At 39.3% G+C, this 20945-nt stretch overlaps 1 protein-coding gene across 1 annotated transcript in view; it reads right to left on the bottom strand.

Moving 5' to 3' along the window:
* Positions 1-20945, bottom strand: part of LOC137260806 (uncharacterized) — a 56572-nt gene that overhangs the window by 32809 nt on the left and 2818 nt on the right. The window contains exon 3 of the mRNA XM_067798371.1: positions 798-981. Coding sequence (XP_067654472.1) covers positions 798-981 — 184 coding nt within the window. The remainder of the gene's footprint in view (positions 1-797; positions 982-20945) is intronic.

Below are 20945 nucleotides of genomic sequence, written 5' to 3'. Positions count from 1 at the left end.
TTCCACAAAGGTCATCATGTACAGACCATTCAAATTCGGTGTAAACATTCGCATCTGTGAGGGACAGATCAAGTGAAGAATAGGTTCCAGTGGCAGGGTGTAAATAGGTGCTGGATTCATCATTAAACACACATAAATTATTATCAGAAATAAAATCTTCAATGACCTTGCCTTTATTGTTTGCACTTGTACTGCCCCATAGAGGGTTGTGCCCGTTTAAATCGCCCATGATGATACAAGGCTTCGGTAGCTGATCATACAGCGTCTGAAGATCAGATTGTCTTAGAGAAGATGATGGTGGAATGTATAATGAGCACAGTGTAAGTGTAATATGCAAAGTCAGTCGAATAGCAACGGCTTGAAGATTAGTATTTAGATGAACAGCACTATGGGTGATATTCTGTCTTACTAATATACTAGAACCTCCAGTCGCTTTATCTCCTGGAGGAGAAAATGAATGGTAACTCATGTACTGCCTTAAATCAAATGAATCGGTATGCTTAAGATAGGTCTCTTGTAGACAGAAGGCCGAAGGTTTAAAATCCTGGACTAACAACTGTATCTCATTAAAATTCTTTCTAAGTCCTCTGCAATTCCATTGGACTATATTAGATGAATGACTCATGGAGGTTCAATGGGTGATCTCTCACGCGAGCGTGATGACGCAGAACTCCTCACAGAACTCTGTGATAATGGAGTTACATCCATGTCCATAGCACTGTAGGTGTTGTGGACAGGTACCTCGGATGAAACGGGATTCCTGGGAGATTGGTTTCTATTTAACTTTTTTCTATTACTTTTTGTGCTTTTTCCATTGGATGGGTGTTCCACGACTGGTTGCGTCTGACTTTCAGCCTGAGCAGTAGAAGATGAAGTCGATGTTTGGCTATCAACCATGATGACAGGTGGTATTACAACAGGTTGTTCCGAATTGATCCAAGTGAAGTCCGTCTGACATGAAACAGACGAAGTTGGAGCCGCCTGAGAAACAGCATTAGCATATGTGAGTGTGGACTGAGATGTGGATTGAGAGCCTAGTTGAGAAGTCAATAGCTTCCTGGCTTCTCCAAAAGTAATGTTGTTCTCACATTTTAGTTTTAAGATTTTTGATTCGGTTTGCCAAACAGGGCAGGATTTGGATGAGGCCATATGTTGGCCACCAGAATTTGTACAGTGCAGTGCTTGTTGACAGTCGGTGTAATCATGATTATCGCCACAGCGTTGACAAGCTACAGAGCGAGTACAAGTCTTTGATCCGTGGCCAAACTTCTGACATTTAAAGCATCGGAGTGGAGTGGGGACATACACCTCCACTCCGATGTTGACATAACCAGCTTTGATAGAGCGTGGTAATGAAGATCTGGCAAACGTAAACAAGTACGTATTTGTTGGTTCTATTGTTGAATCTTCCTTCCTCCGAGTAAAACGTTTAACAGAAGACACTCCTTGTTGTTTTAATTCATCAGTTATTTCCTGCTCCGACATACCAGACAAGGAACGGGTCCGGTCACGTACTATGCCTCGGCAGGAGTTGAGTGTCCTGTGTTCAGAAACAATCACCGGAATATTGGCAAATGTAGTGATGGATAACAGATTGAGGGATTGTTGTTTCCTCACACATTCTACCAGTAAAGAGCCAGAGCGCAGCCGGGTGACATTCTTCACCTCGCCACAATGTCCATGAATAGCCTTAGAAATGGCAAAGGGGTTCAGTTTAATTGGTAAGTGGTCTTCAGCTTCTATCACGATGAATCGAGCCCAGGAATCAAAATCTATAATACTCTCGTCAGAAGAAATTGATTCTAGATGCCTGCGTTTTGAACCAGTGTGATTATGAGCCATGGTGACATAAATATAAATTCAACAACCCTGCTCCCCACCCACCATGGAGTGTCAACAGGGACGGTGTCTAACTGCATCGGATTTCCAGCATGCAAACACTAGGGATACAGGGTTGCTATACTCCAGCAAATATGACTTGAATAGCAATACTTGTTTACTAAAACGATTGCCAGGCTGGTTCTACCCGTAACAACTATTTAGAAACAGAGAGTATTCAGCGGTCAACATCGCCAGATTGGCCCATGAGCCACCGCCTTCTGGCATAGGACTCTAGGCAAACGGATAGTTTATAAGTTCAAATACAAAAACAGTCAGTTTCAGAAAAATGCACAATAAGATGCAATAGGTGCATTAATAATGTTGTCCATGCGCAGGGCATGGCGTGACCAGCCGATTGATAGAACCGGGCCAGTTCTACCACCCGTCTAGGTGAAGTTAGGGCCAAAGTGGTGTGTTGGGCAATAGGAACACAGTTGCAGGCTCCTATTGCCCTCAACCACCAGGATCCCCTCCTCCACCGACACAGGGCTGCAACCCACGGCAAACGGGTTGGTGGACCAAATATACCCCGGGTCCACAACGGGGGTGTTGGCGAGCTCTTGGCGTTACCCAGCACCTACCACGAGGAGGTGGCTCGCCACGGGTGCCCCAAAATGGCTGAATGGTCGCTGCAAGTATTGATTGGTGTGCACGGTATACCATCACTTGTGACTGTGTATCAATGTTCGAAAATTTTGAAACTTGACACTTTTGGACATTCAAAACATCGCTTTTCTGCGTTTTGTTTCGGTTGTTTTTCTTCTTTCCTGTTGAGATCCTTCTAATTATAGGCCTATTTCCTTGACTAGCTGCGTTTGCAAAACCATGGAACGTATGGTTAATAACCGACTAACTTGGTACTTAGAGTCAAATAATTTAATCACAAATATACAATGTGGTTTTCGTAAAAATCGCAGTACCATAGATCATTTAATTCGATTGGAGTCATTCGTTAAGAACGCCATCATTAACAAGCAACATGCAGTGTCAATCTTTTTTGATTTAGGAAGAGCTTATGATACGACATGGAAGCATGACATTTTAAAAGATTTACATGATTTTGGTATACGGGGTCGTTTGCCTCAATTTATATCCGAGTTTTTAACTGACAGACAATTTCAGGTACGCGTGGGTTCTACCCTGTCTGACCATTATACTCAGGACCAGGGCGTCCCACAAGGCAGTATTTTATCTGTCACACTCTTTAGTATCAAAATTAACAGTCTATCAAAGGTTTTAAATGATTCAATTGATGGATCACTCTTTCTGGAAGATTTTAATATTTCTTGTCGTGGAAAAAATATGCATACTATTGAACGACAACTGCAGTTATGTTTAAATAAAAAAGATAAATGGTGTCTCGAAAACGGCTTTATATTTTCTAAATCCAAAACTAATTGTATACAATTCTGCCACAAATACAAACCACATAAAGACCCTGAAATCTTTTTTAAATGACACTCCCATCAAAGTTGTAAAGGAAGCAAAGTTCTTGGGTATACTTTTTTATTCCCATTTAACTTTTCTTCCACACATTAAATACCTAAAAAACTAAATGCTTGAAGGCACTAGATCTATTAAAAGTTGTTTCCAGTTCCAAGTGGGGAGGGGATCAATTTACCCTCCTACACCTGTATCGATCACTGGTACGCTCGAAACTTGATTACGGCTCTATTGTGTATGGTGGAGCCTGCAAAAGCAACCTAAAAATATTAGATTCAGTCTATCATCAAGGTCTAAGACTCTGTCTTGGCTCCTTTCGAACTTCACCTGTTGACAGCCTGTACTATGTCGAGGCTGATGAGCGATCTCTTGAACAGCGACGTATAAAATTAGCTTTACAGTATATAACAAAACTGCATTCTAATAAGTCAAATCCTGCATATAACTGTGTCTTCAATCCTCTGTGTGAGGATTTATACAATAAGAAATCTTCTCTTGTTCCGCCTCTTAGTTTAAGAATAAAACCACTTATTTCTGCTACCAGCATTGAGCTGGATAATATAGCTCCTTCCTGTCTTCTTTCTTCTCCTTGGCAGTTGATTAGGCCACAAGTCGATCTAACATTAACTACATTTAAAAAATCAGAAACTAATGAATTACAATATAAACAAGCATATAATCAATTAAAACATAGATATAGCAGTTATAAATCCTTATTTACAGATGGGGCCAAGGACGGTGGCGCAGTGGCTTGTGCCACTGTCATTGGATCCAGAACAATATCGTCTAGATTGCCCGATAACAGCTCTATTTTCACAGCTGAAGCTAACGCCATATTAACGGCTCTCAAATTCTCTTTCTTCCCTTCAGGCTATTAAAAACACTTCTTGCAAACAAAAATTGAAATTATTGTATTGCATAACGAACTTGCTACTGGCCAATACGACATCGTCTTTTGTTGGTTACCCAGCCACGTTGGCATTTCTGGTAACACGATGGCTGATCTTGCTGCCAAGGCAGCACTCAACAAATCTGTGACAAAACTTCTTATTCCCTACACTGATTATAAAGCTTCCATTAGATCTTATATCCGTGATCTGATGCAGAATAAATGGGACACCCAAGTGGGTATAAATAAATTACATTCAGTAAAACTGTTGGTTATACCAACTTGTCGATGTCGTATTGGCCATACGAGATATGCTCATGAATACCTATTGAAAGGTGATGATCGTCCATTTTGTATCCCTTGTGATGAAATAATCACGGTCAAGCATGTCTTGCTTGACTGTGTTGAATATTCCATCACAAGGGATACCTATTTCAAATCACAAACTATGAAGGATCTTTCTAATAATATAAGTTCTCACTTAATCATTCAATTTTTAAAAGAATTAGATTTGTTAAATGACTTGTAAATAGATAAATATTTTAGTATTGGAAGTTTAAATTCGTAACTGTGCTTGTTAGTGGCTGTATCCTCGAGGGGGGTTAAAGTACTGTAAAATTATTGTCCTCCTGAGAGGGTACGTAAGTCCGCAAACATTCAAAGTAAATTCAAACTGTCCATATTTTTAATCGTAGAATATTTGTCTTTTTAATTTATGGCTAGATTTCCTAAATTTCTAACAACTGAAGGGATGATGTAAATCCACATAGGGTCCATGCAGGAAGCAAATGTACCGTAAGTCCCCATGGTCTCTAGTATGGTGATCTACCTTCAGATGTTGGTGATATATAGCCCGTATTTTATGTTGTATTGTCCAAATAGTGATATTAGTTTTAACTTTCTACACTAGTTTTAAATTATAACTGTGATATTCTAGTTATTTTACTGTCCTTTGGCACCCGTGGCGAGCCACCTCCTCGTGGTGGGTGCTGGGTAACGCGAAGAGCTCGCCGACACCCCCGTTGTGGACCCGGGGGGATATTTGGTCCACCAACCCGTTTGCCGTGGGTTGCGGCCCTGTGTCGGTGGAGGACGGGAGTCTGGGGGTTGAGGGCACTGGGGGCCTGTAATCGTGTTCCCTTTGCCCAACATACCCCTTCGACCCTTACTTCACCTAGACGGGTGGTTGAATGGGCCCGGTTCAACCAATCGGCTGGTCATGCCAAGCCCTGTGTATGGACTATATATATATGTCAATGCACAAATTTTATTTGGAATTGTTTGATTTTCGGACTTGGCCTTATTATTACAGTGACATTATTTGGATTTTGCAATATGATAATTTGTACTTGAATTTTGCCTAGAGTCTTATGCCCAGAAGGCGGTGGCTCATGGGCCAATCTGGTGGATTAGTTATTCATAATTCTTCCGCTAGAGTATATCATCTGAGTATCCTTGGTGCTGCAAGTCGGAGACCCACTTGCGTTTAGCACTGTCCTTGTGATACTCCGTGGTGGGTGGGGAGCTCAGATGATGAAATCTAACTAACTAACCATGGCTTACGAAACCCCTCAAAAAAAGAGCAAACGTCAACTTGATACTGATCCCGTTGAAACTGACCACAGACTGCCCAACTCAATTGATTACTGGCCACGTTTCCTTGTTGTTGAGACTATTGACAAGACCCCTTTAAAGTTGAATCCTTTTGCCGTAGCTAAAGGTATACAAGGCATCGCTGGTGATGTTAAAAACATTAGGCGATTACGTTCCGGTGCCCTACTGGTTGAGTGTGCAAAAAGACAGCATGCCACTAATCTTATGAGTACTAAATCTTTTGTCGGCATTCCAGTTACGATCTCGGCTCACAAAACACTTAACACGAGCAGAGGAATTGTCAGGGACCGTGAACGTTTGTTTGCTGACATGTCAGAACTTGACATTGCCTCAGAGATGAAGGAGCAAGGTGTCCTTTTTGTCAAACGTTTTACAACCCGTAGAAATGATGCTACTGTCAACACAAACACATATTTGTTTTCTTTCTCTTCTCCAAATGTTCCAAAATCACTGAAAGCAGGATACTGCAACATCCAGGTTGAAATGTACACTCCAAACCCTCTTCGATGTTTCAAATGCCAAAAGTTCGGCCATGGGGTTAATAACTGCACATTGTCTGTTGTTTGTGCTCACTGTGGTGAAAAGACACATACAACAGAAGATTGTGACAGTAACGTTAAGAAATGTACAAACTGCACTGGTGCCCATTCATCCTTTTCTAAAGAATGTCCTGTCTGGAAGTTTCACATGGAGATCAACAAACCAAAAATTCACCCGAAACATTAGTTTTGCAGATGCCAAAAAACTGGTCCAAAGTTCTGAACCTAAAGAAAGCTATGCTTCTATAACTAAAACACCGTCAGAAGCAAGGATTACAAAATCAACCACAAGCTGTCAAACTGACTTGACGTGGATTACATCAGAAGCTCCTCTGATTACTTCACCTACAATATCTACTCAAACGCCAGAGTCACACTCGTCTCAAATCCAATCAGTAGCATCCTCTGATCATGAGGCATCTTCTCAGCCAACTCCAAAATCTTCGGAAACCGTTAAAACTAAACCTAAAAGGCCAGATCCTTTGAAAAAACTAAGTGGCAGAGCCCCGAAAGGGTCACAAAACAAGATTCAGTTGTTTAATAAATATGGGTCACTTGAAGACATGGACGTTTCTGAAAACGTCCATTCTAGGGCACATAGCTTGTCGCCCTCCAAAAGAGTGCGGGGTAGATCCCCAATAAATCCCCCTAAAAGATAGTTTATTCCAATAATATTGTACAGTGGAACTGCAGAGGATTGAGGACTAATTTACATGAATTACAGCTATTAGTCCAAGATTTTACACCTTCAGCGATATGTCTCCAAGAGACATATTTAAAACAAACAGATACATTTGACCTTCGTCATTTTAATGCATATCATTCTTTTTCACCTCCGGGTGATAGGGCCACTGGAGGATCATCCATTCTAGTGAGACAAAACGTTATTCAAAGCCCTGTTTCACTTAATGCTAATATGCAGGCTGTTGCTGTGAGAATTACTTTACATGTAGCATTTACGCTATGCTCTCTTTATATTTCGCCGTCTTCGACGTTTGCTAAAACCGATCTCCAAGCTCTATATGACCAACTCCCGAAGCCCTGTATTATAATGGGAGATTTAAATGGGCACAACCCACTCTGGGGTGGTGTAACTACAAACACTAAAGGTAAGTTGTTGGAGGACTTTTGTTCCGACAATGACTTATGTATTTATAATGATGGTTCCAACACATGTTTACACCCTGGTACAGGGACTTATTCTGCTCTTGACTTGTCATTGACAAATTCCGAACTATTAAATGAATTCGAATGGTCAGTCCACGATAACCTGTGTGGAAGTGACCATTTTCCTACTATATTAAAAGCTGTAACTCCATCTGATGTTCCTCCATCATCAAGGCGGAATTTTAAAAAGGCTAACTGGGCTTTATATGAAACACTGTGTGCTGAAAAACTTCAACCTGAACGTTTCATTGACGTTCCTGATGCTATTAAATCTTTTTCTGATGAACTGAATTCCATAGCTGATGAGTGTATACCAAAGTCCTCTGCAGTTCCACACATAAGAAAACCAGGGTTCAACGATGAGTGCAAACAAGCTAGGAAGGCAAGGAAAAAGGCAGAACATTATTTCCGTCGCCATCCTATGGTGCATAATTTAAATAAATTTAAAATTTTAAATGCTAAAGCACGGCCAAGGTATGGAACATGGTCCAGAAAATCAAAGGTAAAGGTACTAAATCTACTGTCCATCATCTTAAACATGGAGATCAATTGCTTACTGATAAATCAGATATTGCTAATAAACTAGGTGAAACCCTTGCTAAACACTCTTCCTCTTCAAATTATGTACCACAATTCCAGCAATATCAAAAACAAGAAGAAAAGAAAATTATTAATTTCAATTCTGATAATGGGGAAGACTATAATGAAACGTTTTCTATTCATGAACTCCATACTGCTCTTGATCAAGCTCATGACACTGCTACTGGAGCTGATAACATACATTATCAACTCCTGAAGCACTTACCGGAATCCTGCCTAGAAACTCTTCTCAATATTTTTGATGATATTTGGACATCGGGTAACTTTCCGCCGTCATGGCGTGACGCCATAGTAGTACCAATACCTAAACCTGGACGTGATCATACGGATCCGTCCAATTATCGACCTATTTCACTAACTAGCTGTGTTTGCAAGACCATGGAACGCATGATAAATAATCGACTCGTTTGGTACTTGGAAACAAATAATCTTATCACAGATATACTGTGTGGTTTCCGTAAAAACAGAAGTACTGTCGATCACTTAGTGCGTTTAGAATCATTTGTTAAAAACGCACTAATTAATAAACAACATGCTGTGTCTATCTTTTTTGATCTTGAAAAAGTATATGACACAACCTGGAAACATGGTATTTTGAGGGATTTACATGACTTTGGTTTGCGAGGTCGTTTGCCTCAATTTATCGCCAACTTTCTAAATGACAGACAATTCCAGGTCCGTGTGGGTTCTACCCTGTCTGATCATTACAATCAGGATCAGGGTGTTCCACAAGGCAGTATTTTATCTGTCACTCTTTTTAGCATCAAGATCAACAGTTTGTCAAAAGTTTTAAACGATTCAATTGATGGATCGCTTTTCGTGGATGATTTTAATATTTCTTGCCGAGGTAAAAATATGCATACTATTGAACGGCAACTGCCGTTGTGTTTAAACAAAATAAATAAATGGTGTCTTGAAAACGGCTTCAAATTTTCGAAGTCCAAAACTAATTGTATACATTTTTGCAGAACATATAAGCTACATAAGGACCCTGAACTATCTCTAGATGGCACTCCCATCAAAGTTGTAAAGGAGGCCAAGTTCTTGGGATTAATTTGTGACTCACATTTAACGTTTCTACCACATATCAAATCCCTCAAAACTAAATGCCTGAAGGCACTTGACTTGTTGAAAGTCGTTTCAAATTCTAAATGGGGAGGGGACCAAGCTACCCTCCTGCAACTTTATCGATCACTGATCCGGTCAAAACTTGATTATGGCTCCACTGTATATGGTGGAGCCTGTAAAAGCAACCTGAAACTTTTAGATTCTGTTCACCATCAAGGTCTAAGACTTTGTCTTGGCTCCTTTCGAACTTCACCTGATGACAGCCTGTACGTTGAGGCCCATGAGCCATCTCTTGAGCAGCGACGTATCAAATTAGCTTTACAGTATGTAACAAAATTATATTCCAGTGAGTCAAACCCTGCATATAGCTGTGTTTTCAGTCGTCTGTGTGAGGACTTATACAATATGAAATCTTCGCTTGTACCGCCTCTTAGTTTAAGAATTAAACCATTTCTTGCTGCTGCCGGCATTGAGCTGGAAAATATAGCTCCTTCCCGTCTTCTTTCTTCTTCTCCTTGGCAGTTGGTTAGACCCTAAGTGGACCTAACACTGACCACATTTAAAAAATCAGAAACTAATGAATTACAGTATAAACAAGAGTACAATGAATTGAAACATAAATATAGCAGTTATAAATCCTTATTTACAGATGGGGCCAAGGACGGTGGCGCAGTAGCTTGTGCCACTGTCATTGGATCCAGAACAATATCGTCTAGATTGCCAGACAACAGTTCTATTTTTACGGCCGAGGCTAACGCCATATTAACAGCTCTTAAATATATTCAAAGACGCCATAAACATAAACAATATATAATCTATTGCGACTCTCTTTCTTGCCTTCAGGCGATTAAAAATCTTTCTCGTAAACATCCACTTTTAATTGAAATTATTGAATTATATAATGATCTTGCTACTGGTCAATACGACATCGTCTTTTGTTGGTTACCCAGCCACGTTGGCATTTCCGGTAACGCAATGGCCGATCTTGCTGCTAAGGCAGCACTCAACAAATCTGTGACACCACTTCTTATTCCTTATTCTGACTACAAAGCTAGTATTAGAGCTTACACTCGTGATCTGATGCAGAAGAAGTGGGACACCCAAGTAGGTATAAATAAACTACATGAAATAAAACCCTACATTGGGTATACATACTTGGGTTGTCAGTCCAGATTTGAAGAAGTCATTTTGCGACGATGTCGTATTGGCCTTACAAGATACACTCATGCATACCTTTTAAAAGGTGAGGATCCTCCGTTTTGTATCCCTTGTGATGAGAGAGTCACGGTCAAGCATATCCTGCTTGACTGTGTTGAATTCTCCATCATAAGGGATAAGTATTTTTCTGTAAAAACTGTTAAGGATCTTTTTAACACAGTCAGCGCTCATTTAATTATTGGTTTTTTAAAGGCAATTGATTTCTTCGTTGAATTTTGAGTAATATGTTCTGTATATAGATGTATTTTAATGATTGGTAATTTAGGTTAGGAACTAGAATTGTTAGTGGCTGTACCCTCAAAGGGGGTTGAAGCATTGTAAAAGTATTGTCCTCCTGAGAGGGTACGTAAGTCCAAAAACATTCGATGTAAATTTAAATCTACCAGGTTTTTTAATCGTAGTATTCTTGTTGTTTTAATTTTGGCTAGCATATGGTACACTCGCCAGCAGCTGAAGGGATGATGTAAATCCAACTAGGGTCCATGCAGGTAGCAAAGGTACTGTAAATCCCCATGGTCCCTAGTTTGGTGATCTACCTTCAGTTGTTGGCGATCTATAGCCTGATTTTATAGTGTATTGTCCTAATGGTGATGTTGTTTTTAACTTTCCATGCTAGTTTTAATTCCATTTGTGATATTCTAGTTGCTTTACTGTCCTTCGTTGACAGGTTTTATAGTAGACATATAATTAATTTTGATATTAGGTGTTCTCGTCACGATATGGCTGAGATATTGCCGATGTGACGTTAAATTTTAACTCACTCACTCACTACTGTCCTTTGACGACAGGTTTTTATAGTATATGCACATTTCATTTCAATATCAAACATGTTCTCGTCACGATATGGCTGGAATATTGCCGATGTGACGTAAACTATGAACTCTCTCACTCTTTCCTGTTGATTACGCCATTGTTACCTCGAGGCACCCGTGGCGAGCCACCTCCTCGTGGTGGGTGCTGGGTAACGCCAAGAGCTCGCCAACACCCCCGTAGTGGACCCGGGGGACATTTGGTCCACCAACCCGTTTGCCGTGGGTAGCGACCCTGTGTCGGTGGAGGAAGGGATCCTGGTGGTTGAAGGCAATAGGGACCTATTGGACCTAACGGTGTTCTTGTTGCTCAGCACACCACTTTGGACCTAACTTCACCTAGACGGGTGATACAATTGCCCGATTCTATCAATCGGCTGGTCACGCCAAGCCCTGAGCATGGTGAATATACTTGAAGAGTGAGTGAGTGAATTCATATTTAACGTCACATCGGCAATGTCTCAGCCATATCGTGACGAGAGCATTTAATACCGAAATGAAATATATGTCTATTATGTAACCTGTCAACAAAAAACAGTTAACAAGTAGAATATCACAAATGGGATTAAAACTAGCGTGGAAAGTTAAAAATAATATCACTATTCGGACAATACAATCTACAATCAGGCTATAGATTGCCAACAACTGAAGCTAGATCACCATATTAGGGACCATGGGGACTTACAGTGCCTTTGCTACCTGCATGGACCCTAGTTGGATTTACATCATCCCCTCAGCTCTTAGCAATTTAGACACATCTAGCCAAAAATTAAAAATACACATATACTACGACTAAAAACAGTGAAAAGTTTAAATTTACTGTGAATGTTTTTGGACTTCCGTACCCTCTCAGGAGGACAACCATTTTACAATACGTCAACCCCCTTTGAGGGTACAGCCAACAACGAGGCAAGTTGCTAATCCAAACTTCCAATAATTAAAATACATCTATTTACACAACATATTTTCAAAATTCAACCAAAAAATCAATTTCTTTTAAAAAAACAATAATTAAATCAGACCTAACGCTGGTGAAAGATCCTTAATTGTTTTAACTCTAAAAAACTTATCCCTTATGGTGAAGATTCAATACAGTCAAGCAGGATATGCTTGACCGTGACTCTCTCATCACAAGGGATACAAAATGGAGGATCCTCACCTTTTAAAAGGTATGCATGAGTATATCTAGTATGACTAATACGACATCGTCGTAAAATGACCTCTTCAAATCTGGACTGACAGCCCAAGTTGGTATAACCAAAGTAGGGTTTTATTTCATGTAGTTTATTGATGCCTACTAGGGTGTCCTACTTCTGCATCAGATCACGGATATAAGATCTAATAGTAGCTTTATAATCAGTGTAAGGAATAAGAAGTGGTGTCACAGATATGTTGAGTGTTGCCTTAGCAGGAAGTCGGCCATTGCGTTACCAGAAATGCCTACGTGGCTGGGTAACCAACAGAAGACGATGTCGTATTGGCTAGTAGCAAGATTATTACTCATTTCAATAATTTCAATTAAAAGTGGATGTTTACAAGAAATATTTTTAATCGCCTGAAGACAAGTAAGAGGGTCTGAACAGATTATATACTGTTTATGTTTAAGTGTCTTTGAATATATTTAAGAGCAGTTAATATGGCGTTTGCTTCTGCAGTGAAAATAGAGCTGTTATCTGGAATTCTAGACGATATTGTTCTGGATCCAATGACAGTGGCACAAGCTACTGCACCACCGTCCTTGGAACCATCTGTAAATAAGGGTTTGTAATTTCTATATTTACTTTTTTATTGATTATATTCTTGTTTATATTGTAATTCATTAGTTTCTGATTTTTTAAATGAAGTTAATGTTAGGTCAACTTGTGGCCTAACCAACTGGCAAGGCGGTGAAGAAAGAAGACGCAAGTTTTCCAGGTCAATCCCGGCCGAAGAAAGAAAGGGTTTAATTTCATGTCCTAGAGATGGAACAAGAGAAGACTTCTTGTCGTTCGTACATATTCTCATAAACAGAATTGAACACACAGTTATAGGCAGGGTTAGATTTATTAGAATGTAATTTAGTAATGTATTGTAAAGACAATTTTATACGGCGTTGTGTTCATCAACCTCAACATAGAGACTGGCAAAAGGTGAGGTTCTAAAAGATCCAAGACAAAGTCTTAGACCTTGGTGATGGACAGAATCTAATAGTTCAAGGTTGCTTTTACAGGCTCCACCATATACAATGGAGCCATAATCACGTTTAGATCGTACCAATGGTGTGTAAGTGAAGGAGGGTAGCTTGATCCACTCCCCAGTTTGAATTTGAAACAACCTTTAACAAATCAGACATTTAGTGTTAGGGGATTTAATGTGTGGCAAGAAGGTTAAATGAGAATCGAAAATTAAACCCAGGAACTTGGCCTCCTTTACAACTTTGATGGGAGTGCCATTTAAAGATAGTTCAGGGTCCTTATGCGGCTTATATTTTCTACAAAAATGTATGCAGTTAGTTGTGGATTTAGAAAATGCAAAGCCATTTTCAAGACACCATTTACTTATTTTGTTTAAACATAACTGCAGTTGTCTTTCAATAGTGTGCATATTTTTACCACGACAAGAAATATTAAAATCATCTAGAAATAATGATCCATCAAATGAATCATGTAAAACCTTAGATAAACTGTTGATCTTAATACTAAAAGTGACAGACAAAATACTACCTTGAGGGCCACCCTGATCCTGATTGTAATGATCAGACAGGGTAGAATCAACTGGGACTTGAAATTGCCTGTCTCTGATATAAAAAGAGACAAACGGCCTCTCAATCCAAAGTCATGTAAATCCTTTAAAATGCCATGCTTCCAGGTCGTATCGTAAGCTTTCTCAAGATCAAAATTTATACAACATGTTGTTTATTTACTACTGCATTTGTAACGAAGGATTCTAAGCGTACCAAATGATCAATGGTACTACCATTTTTCCTGAAACCACATTGAATATTTGTGATAAGACTATTGGTTTCAAGATACCAAACTAATCTATTATTCACCATACGTTCCATGGTTTTACAGACAGCTAGTGAGAGATATCGGATCTGTGTGATTCCTGCCAGGTTTTGGTATTGGGACTACAATGGCATTACGCCACGAAGGAGGAATTTTTCCAGACGTTCATATATTGTCGAATATATCTAAAAGCGTGACCAGACATGGTTCAGGCAAATGTTTCAGTAGCTGATAATGAATATTGTCATCACCATTTGCAGTGTCACGAGCTTGGTCAAGAGCTGTATATAACTCATGTAATGAGAAAACTTCATTATAATCTTCACCATTATTTCATTCAAAATTAACTTTTTTCTTTTCCTGTTGTTTCTGATATTTATGAAACTCTGTGACATAATTTGCCGATGAAGAATTCTTGGCAAGTGTTTCGCCAATTTTATTTTCAATATGAGATTTGTCAGTAATTAAATTATCAAAATCTTTGAGATGGTGATCTGAAGATTTTGAACCTTTACCTTTAAGTCATTGAACCATGTTCCATACCTTGGACATTGGCGTGCGCGAATTAATCCCAGAAACGTAGTTCCTCCAAGATTGCCGTTTGTTTTGTTTGAAGGTACGACGGGCTTTCGCATTGAGGATTTAAACGTTTTCAAGTTGTGGACAGTTGGATGATGGCAGAAATAATTTTCTGCCTTTTCCTCGCTTTTCTGGCTTGCCTACAATCGGAATTGAACCATGGTTTCCGTACATGTGGAGCTGTAGAGGACCTTGGTATACACTCAATAGCTATTTCATTTAAAGTGTCAGAAAAAAAGCCGAATAGGATCAGTTTCATCACGGAAACACTGCGGCCGTAGTTTAGATGTGCATAACGTTTTAAATAACGACCAGTTTGCCTCGGAAAAATTCCATCCATCATGGAGAATCAGATGGATTAATTGCTGATAAGATAGTTGGAAACTGGTCACTTCCACAGAGGTCATTGTGGACTGACCACTCAGATTCATTTAGTAGAGAAGAGTCTCCAAGAGACAGATCCAGAGAAGAGTAGGTGCCAGTTGCAGGGTGCAGATAAATGCTTGAATCATCATTGTATATACATTATTCATGATCGTCTATAAAATCTTCCAGTATTTTACCTTTAGAGTTTTATAATTGTACCACCCCAAATCGGGTTATGGCCATTGAGATCACCAATTATAATACAAGGTTTAGGAAGCTGGTCATAGAGAGCTTGAAGATCAGACTGCTGGAGTGCAGAAGAAGGTGAAATATATAAAGAGCATAGTGTAAAGGTAACGTTATTCTCACTGCAACAGCTTGGAGACTAGTTGTGAGTGTTACAGGACTATGCGTAACATCCTGCTTTACAAGAACTGAAGTGAGTGAGTGAGTTAACATTTAACGTCACATCGGCAATATTTCAGCCATATCATGACGGGAACAAAACACTGAAATGGAATATGTGTGTTATAAAAACCTGTCGACAAAGGACAGTAAAACAACTACAGTATCACAATTTAAATTAAAACTAGCATGGAAAGTTAAAACTAATATCACTATTTAGACAATACAATATAAAACCAGACTATAGATCGCCAACAACACAATGTAGATCACCATAGTAGGGACTATGGGGACTTCCAGTACCTTTGCTACCTGCATGGACCCTAGTTGGATTTACACCACCCCTTCAGCTGCTGGCGATTGTACGAAAAGTTAGCCGAAATTAAAATAACATAAAATACTACGATTAAAAACCTGGTACACTTAAATTTACTGTGAATGTTTGTGGACTTATGTACCCTCTCAGAGAGGAGGACAATAATTTTACAATACTTCAACCCCCTTTGAGGGTACAGCCACTAATAATCAATGTTCCTAATCTATACTACCAATCATTAAAATTCATCTACAGAACATATCAATTACAATTCCACAAGGAAATCAATTTCTTTTACAAATCCAATAATTAAATCCAATAATTCAAATCTGGACTGACAACCCAAGTGGGTATAACCAATGTAAGGTTTTATCTCATATAATTTATTGATACCCACCTGGGTGTCCCACTTCATTTGCATCAGATGACGGATATAAGATCTTATGGTGGCTTTGTAATCACTGTAAGGAATAAGAAGTGCTGTCACAGATTTGTTGAGTGCTGCTTTAGCTGCAAGGTCAGCCAATGTGTTCCCAGGATTCCTACATCGCTGGGTAACCAACAAAAGACGATGTCGTATTGGCCAGTGGCAAGATAATTATACAATTCAGTAATATCTATTAAAAGTGGATGTTTGCAAGAAATGTTTTTAATCGCTTGAAGGCAAGAAAGAGAGTCTGAAAAGATTATATATTGTTTACGTTTAGGGTGTCTTTGAATATATTTAAGAGCCGTTAGTATGGCGTTAGCTTCAGCTGTAAAAATAGAACTATTATCTGGTAGTCTAGAAGATATTGTTCTGGATCCAATGACAGTGGCACAAGTCACTGCGCCACCGTTCTTGGAACCATCTGTAAATAAGGGTTTGTAATAATTTCTTGATATATCTAGTTTTTAATTGATTATATTATTGTTTATACTGTAATATATTAGTTTCTGATTTTTTAAATGAAGATAATGTTAGGTTGACTTGTGGTCTAACCAACTGCCAAGGAGGAGAAGAAAGTAGACGGGAAGGAGCTATGTTTTCCAGCTCAATGCCAGCTGAAGAAAGAAAGGGTTTAATTCTGTGCCCTAGAGGCGGAACAAGAGAAGACTTCTTCAACTTCTCATGAAGGGGATTAAACACACAGCTATATTCAGGGTTAGATTCATCAGAGCGTAATTTAGTGATGTACTGTAAGGATAATTTTATACGACGTTGTGCAAGAGAAGGTTCATCGGCCTCAACGTAAAGACTGTCAATAGGTGAAGTTCGGAAAGACCCAAGACAAAAATCTTAGACCTTGGTGGTGTACAAAATCAAGAAGTTTAAGGTTGCTTTTGCAGGCTCCACCATATACAATGGCGCCATAATCAAATTTAGATCGTACTAATGATCTGTATAAGTGAAGGAGAGCTTGATCCCCACCCCACTTTGAATTTGAAACAACCTTTAACAAATCTAGTGCCTTCAGACATTTGGTTTTAAGGGATTTAATGTGTGATAAGAAGGTTAAATGAGAATCGTAAATTAAACCCAAGAACTTGGCCTCCTTGACAACTTTGATGGGAGTTCCATTTAAAAATAGTTCAGGGTCCTTATGCGGCTTATATTTTCTGCAAAAATGTATACAATTTGTTTTAGATTTAGAAAATTTAGAGCCGTTGTCAAGACTCCATTTATGTATTTTATTTAAACATAACTGTAGTTGCCGTTCAATAGTATGTATATTTTTACCACGACACGAAATATTAAAATCATCCACAAAAAGTGATCCGTCAATTGAATCGCTTAAAACCTTGGATAAACTGTTGATCTTAATACTAAATAAAGTGACGGACAAAATACTGCCTTGTGGAACACCCTGATCCTGATTATAATGATCAGACAGGGTTGAACCCACTTGGACTTGAAACTGTCTGCCACATAAAAACTGTGATATAAAAAGGGGTAAACGACCTCTCGACCCAAAATCACGTAAATGGTTAAAGATATCGGCCTGTAATTGGAAGGATCAGTATGATCCTTACCAGGTTTGGGTTCAGGGATTACAATGGCATTACGCCATGAAGGAGGAAAGTTTCCAGATGTCCATATTTTATCAAATATATCTAAAAGTGTGACCAGACATGGATGAGGCAAGTGTTTCAGTAGCTGATAATGAATGCTGTGTCATGAGCTCGCTAAAGAGCAGTATATAGCTCATGTAATGAAAACACTTCATTATAGTCCTCACCTTTATCTGAATTAAAATTAAGTTTTGTCTTCTCCTGTTGTTTCTGATATCTCTGAAACTCAGGGACGTAATTTGCCGATGACGAATTTTTGGCAAGAGTTTCGCCAATTTTATTTGTAATTTGACATTTGTCAGTAATTAGATTATCACTATCTTTGAGATAGTGAACACCAGATTTTGAACCTTTGCCTTTAATTCTTTGAACCATGTTCCATACTTTGGACACTGGTGTGCGTGAATTAATTTTGGAGATATAGTTCCTCCAAGATTGTCGCTTACTTTGTTTAAAGGTACGGCGCGCCTTTGCATTCAGTATTTTAAATCTGTTTAAGCTGTGGACAGTTAGGTGATGGCGGAAATATTTCTCTGCCTTTTTTCTTGCTTTTCTAGCATTTTTACAGTCTGTCGTAAACCATGGCTTTCGTACATGTGGAGTTGTAGAGGATCTTGGTATGCAGTCATCAGCAATTACATTTAAAACGTCAGAAAATATCTGAATAGGATCAGCAATATCACTGAAATATTCGGGTTTTAGTTTAGATGTGCACTGAGTTTGAAATAAGGACCAGTCCGCCTTGGAAATCAGATGAAGAATCAGTCGGAGAATATTCAGATAACATCGTTGGAAAGTGATCAATTCCACAGAGATCGGTTGCACGATGCAGATAAGGGCTTGAATCATCGTTAAAAATGCACAGGTCATTATTAGAGATAAAATCTTCCGGTAGTTTGCCTTTAGTGTTAGAATTTGTACCACCCCAGAGTGGATTGTGACCATTAAGATAGCCCATTATAATGCATGGTGTCAGAAGTTGATCATAGAGAGCTTGGAGATCAGTTAGGTGAAGTGTTGAAGAAGGCGGAATATACATTGAGCATAATGTAAGTAGAACATGAAGTGTAAGTCTCACTGCAACGGCTTGGAGATTAGTTGTAAGTGGTACATGGCTGTGGATAACATTCTGTTTAACAAGGATTGAAGATTCACCACAGGCCCTATCACCCGAAGGTGAGAAATAATGATATGCATCGTACTGACACAGATGAGTTTCCTGCAGACAAAATGATGATGGTGCCAGACCTTGAACTAACAGATGTAACTCATTATAATTAGTTTTCAATCCTCTACAGTTCCATTGTACTATATGTTTGGAGGACATTATCTTTTAGGTGGGTTGATTGGGGATCTATCCCTCACTTTCCGGGAGGGCGACAAGCTATGTGCCGGGTGGTGGGTGTTTTCTGACACATCCATGTCTTCGAGTGAACCATATTTATTGAGTAATTGTATACGATTCTCTGAACCCTTGGGTGGTCTATCAGTCTTTTTCCCATTACCTGTTCTCGTTTTGACAGTACTTTTAGAGTTTGAGTTTGTTTCAGATCGAGTATGTTCTGTAGATTTTGACAATCTCTGCTCTTCACCCTGAACTGTAGATGGCACACGGGCGTTCACATTTGTTTCTGAAGTCTGAGTAGTTTGTTCAGGCGTAAAAAGTCTCGGATTATCAGTTTTAACCAAAGTCAGGTCTGTATGAGTCACACTTGATGAAGTGGATACTTTTTTAGTCATGGTGTCAGAAGGTAATCTGATGACTGATGCATAAGTCGTATTAGATAGTGTTGATTCCACAATCTTTTAAGCATCTGCAAAGCTAACATTTTGAGTGAATTTCACTTTGTTTATTTCCATTTGCTTTTGCCATATTTTACATTCTTTGGAAAAAGATGAGTGAGTGCCTGAACAATTTGTGCATTTTTGTGCATTTTTGACACTGCTAGTACAGTCTTCCGTTACATGAGACGTTTCACTACAATGAGCACATGTCACTGGCTGTGTACAGGTATTAACTCCATGACCATATTTTTGGCATCGAAAACACCTCAGTGGATTTGGGATGTATACTGCAACTGCGATGTTACAATGATCCACTTTAACAGACTGAGGGAGACTTGGAGATCAGAATGAAGAAAAGATATGTGTTTGTGGATATCCGTTCATTGTTTTTCCGGGTAGTAAATCGTTTAACATATGTCACACCTTGATCTTTCATTTCAGACGCAATGTCCAGTTCTGACATGTCAGCTAACAAACGGTCTCTGTCTCTTATGATGCCTTTGCAGGTGTTCAAGGTTCTATGGGCTGTGACTGAGACAGGAATGCCAGCCAATGTTTGCATTGACAATAGGTTGGAGGCCTGCTGTTTTCGATTGCATTCTATCAGTAGAGATCCTGAACGCAAGCGTTTGATGTTCTTAACGTCGCCTGCAATGCCATATATACCCTTAGAAACAATAACAGGGTTCAACTTCAGTGGAATCTTGTCAACAGTGTAAAGAGCAACGAAACGTGACCAATTTTGTGTTACAGTGGATTCATTCTCTTCATTGTCAGTATCGAGCTGACGTTTGGTCTTTTTCGAGGGAGTCTGGTAAGCCATAGTGAGTTTATAATTGTTTCATCATCCGAGCTCCCCACCACGGAGTATCACAAGGACAATGCTATAAACAAGCGGATCTCCAGCTTGCAGCACCAAGGATACCCGGATGATATACTCCAGCAGAAAAATTAAAAGTATAATCATTCCACCAAATTGGCCCATGAGCCACCGTCTTCTGGGCATAAGACTCTAGGCAAAGTCTATGAAAAACGTACCACGAAGTAAATTTTTTTCTATGAATAAGGGTGCCAAGACCATATTTTCAAAAAGTCCAAGTAAAAAGGTTGTGCAATCATAAATAATCTATGCACAGGGCTTGGCATGACCAGCCGATTGGTTGAACCGGGCCAGTTCAACCACCCGTCTACGTGAATTAAGGGCCGAAGTGGTGTGTTGGGCAAATG

Source organism: Haliotis asinina, chromosome 14 (assembly GCF_037392515.1).
Source record: "Haliotis asinina isolate JCU_RB_2024 chromosome 14, JCU_Hal_asi_v2, whole genome shotgun sequence".
Classification (NCBI taxonomy): domain Eukaryota; kingdom Metazoa; phylum Mollusca; class Gastropoda; order Lepetellida; family Haliotidae; genus Haliotis; species Haliotis asinina.
Note: the sequence above shows the minus strand (reverse complement) of the source record. Positions and strands in the feature narration are given on the sequence as shown.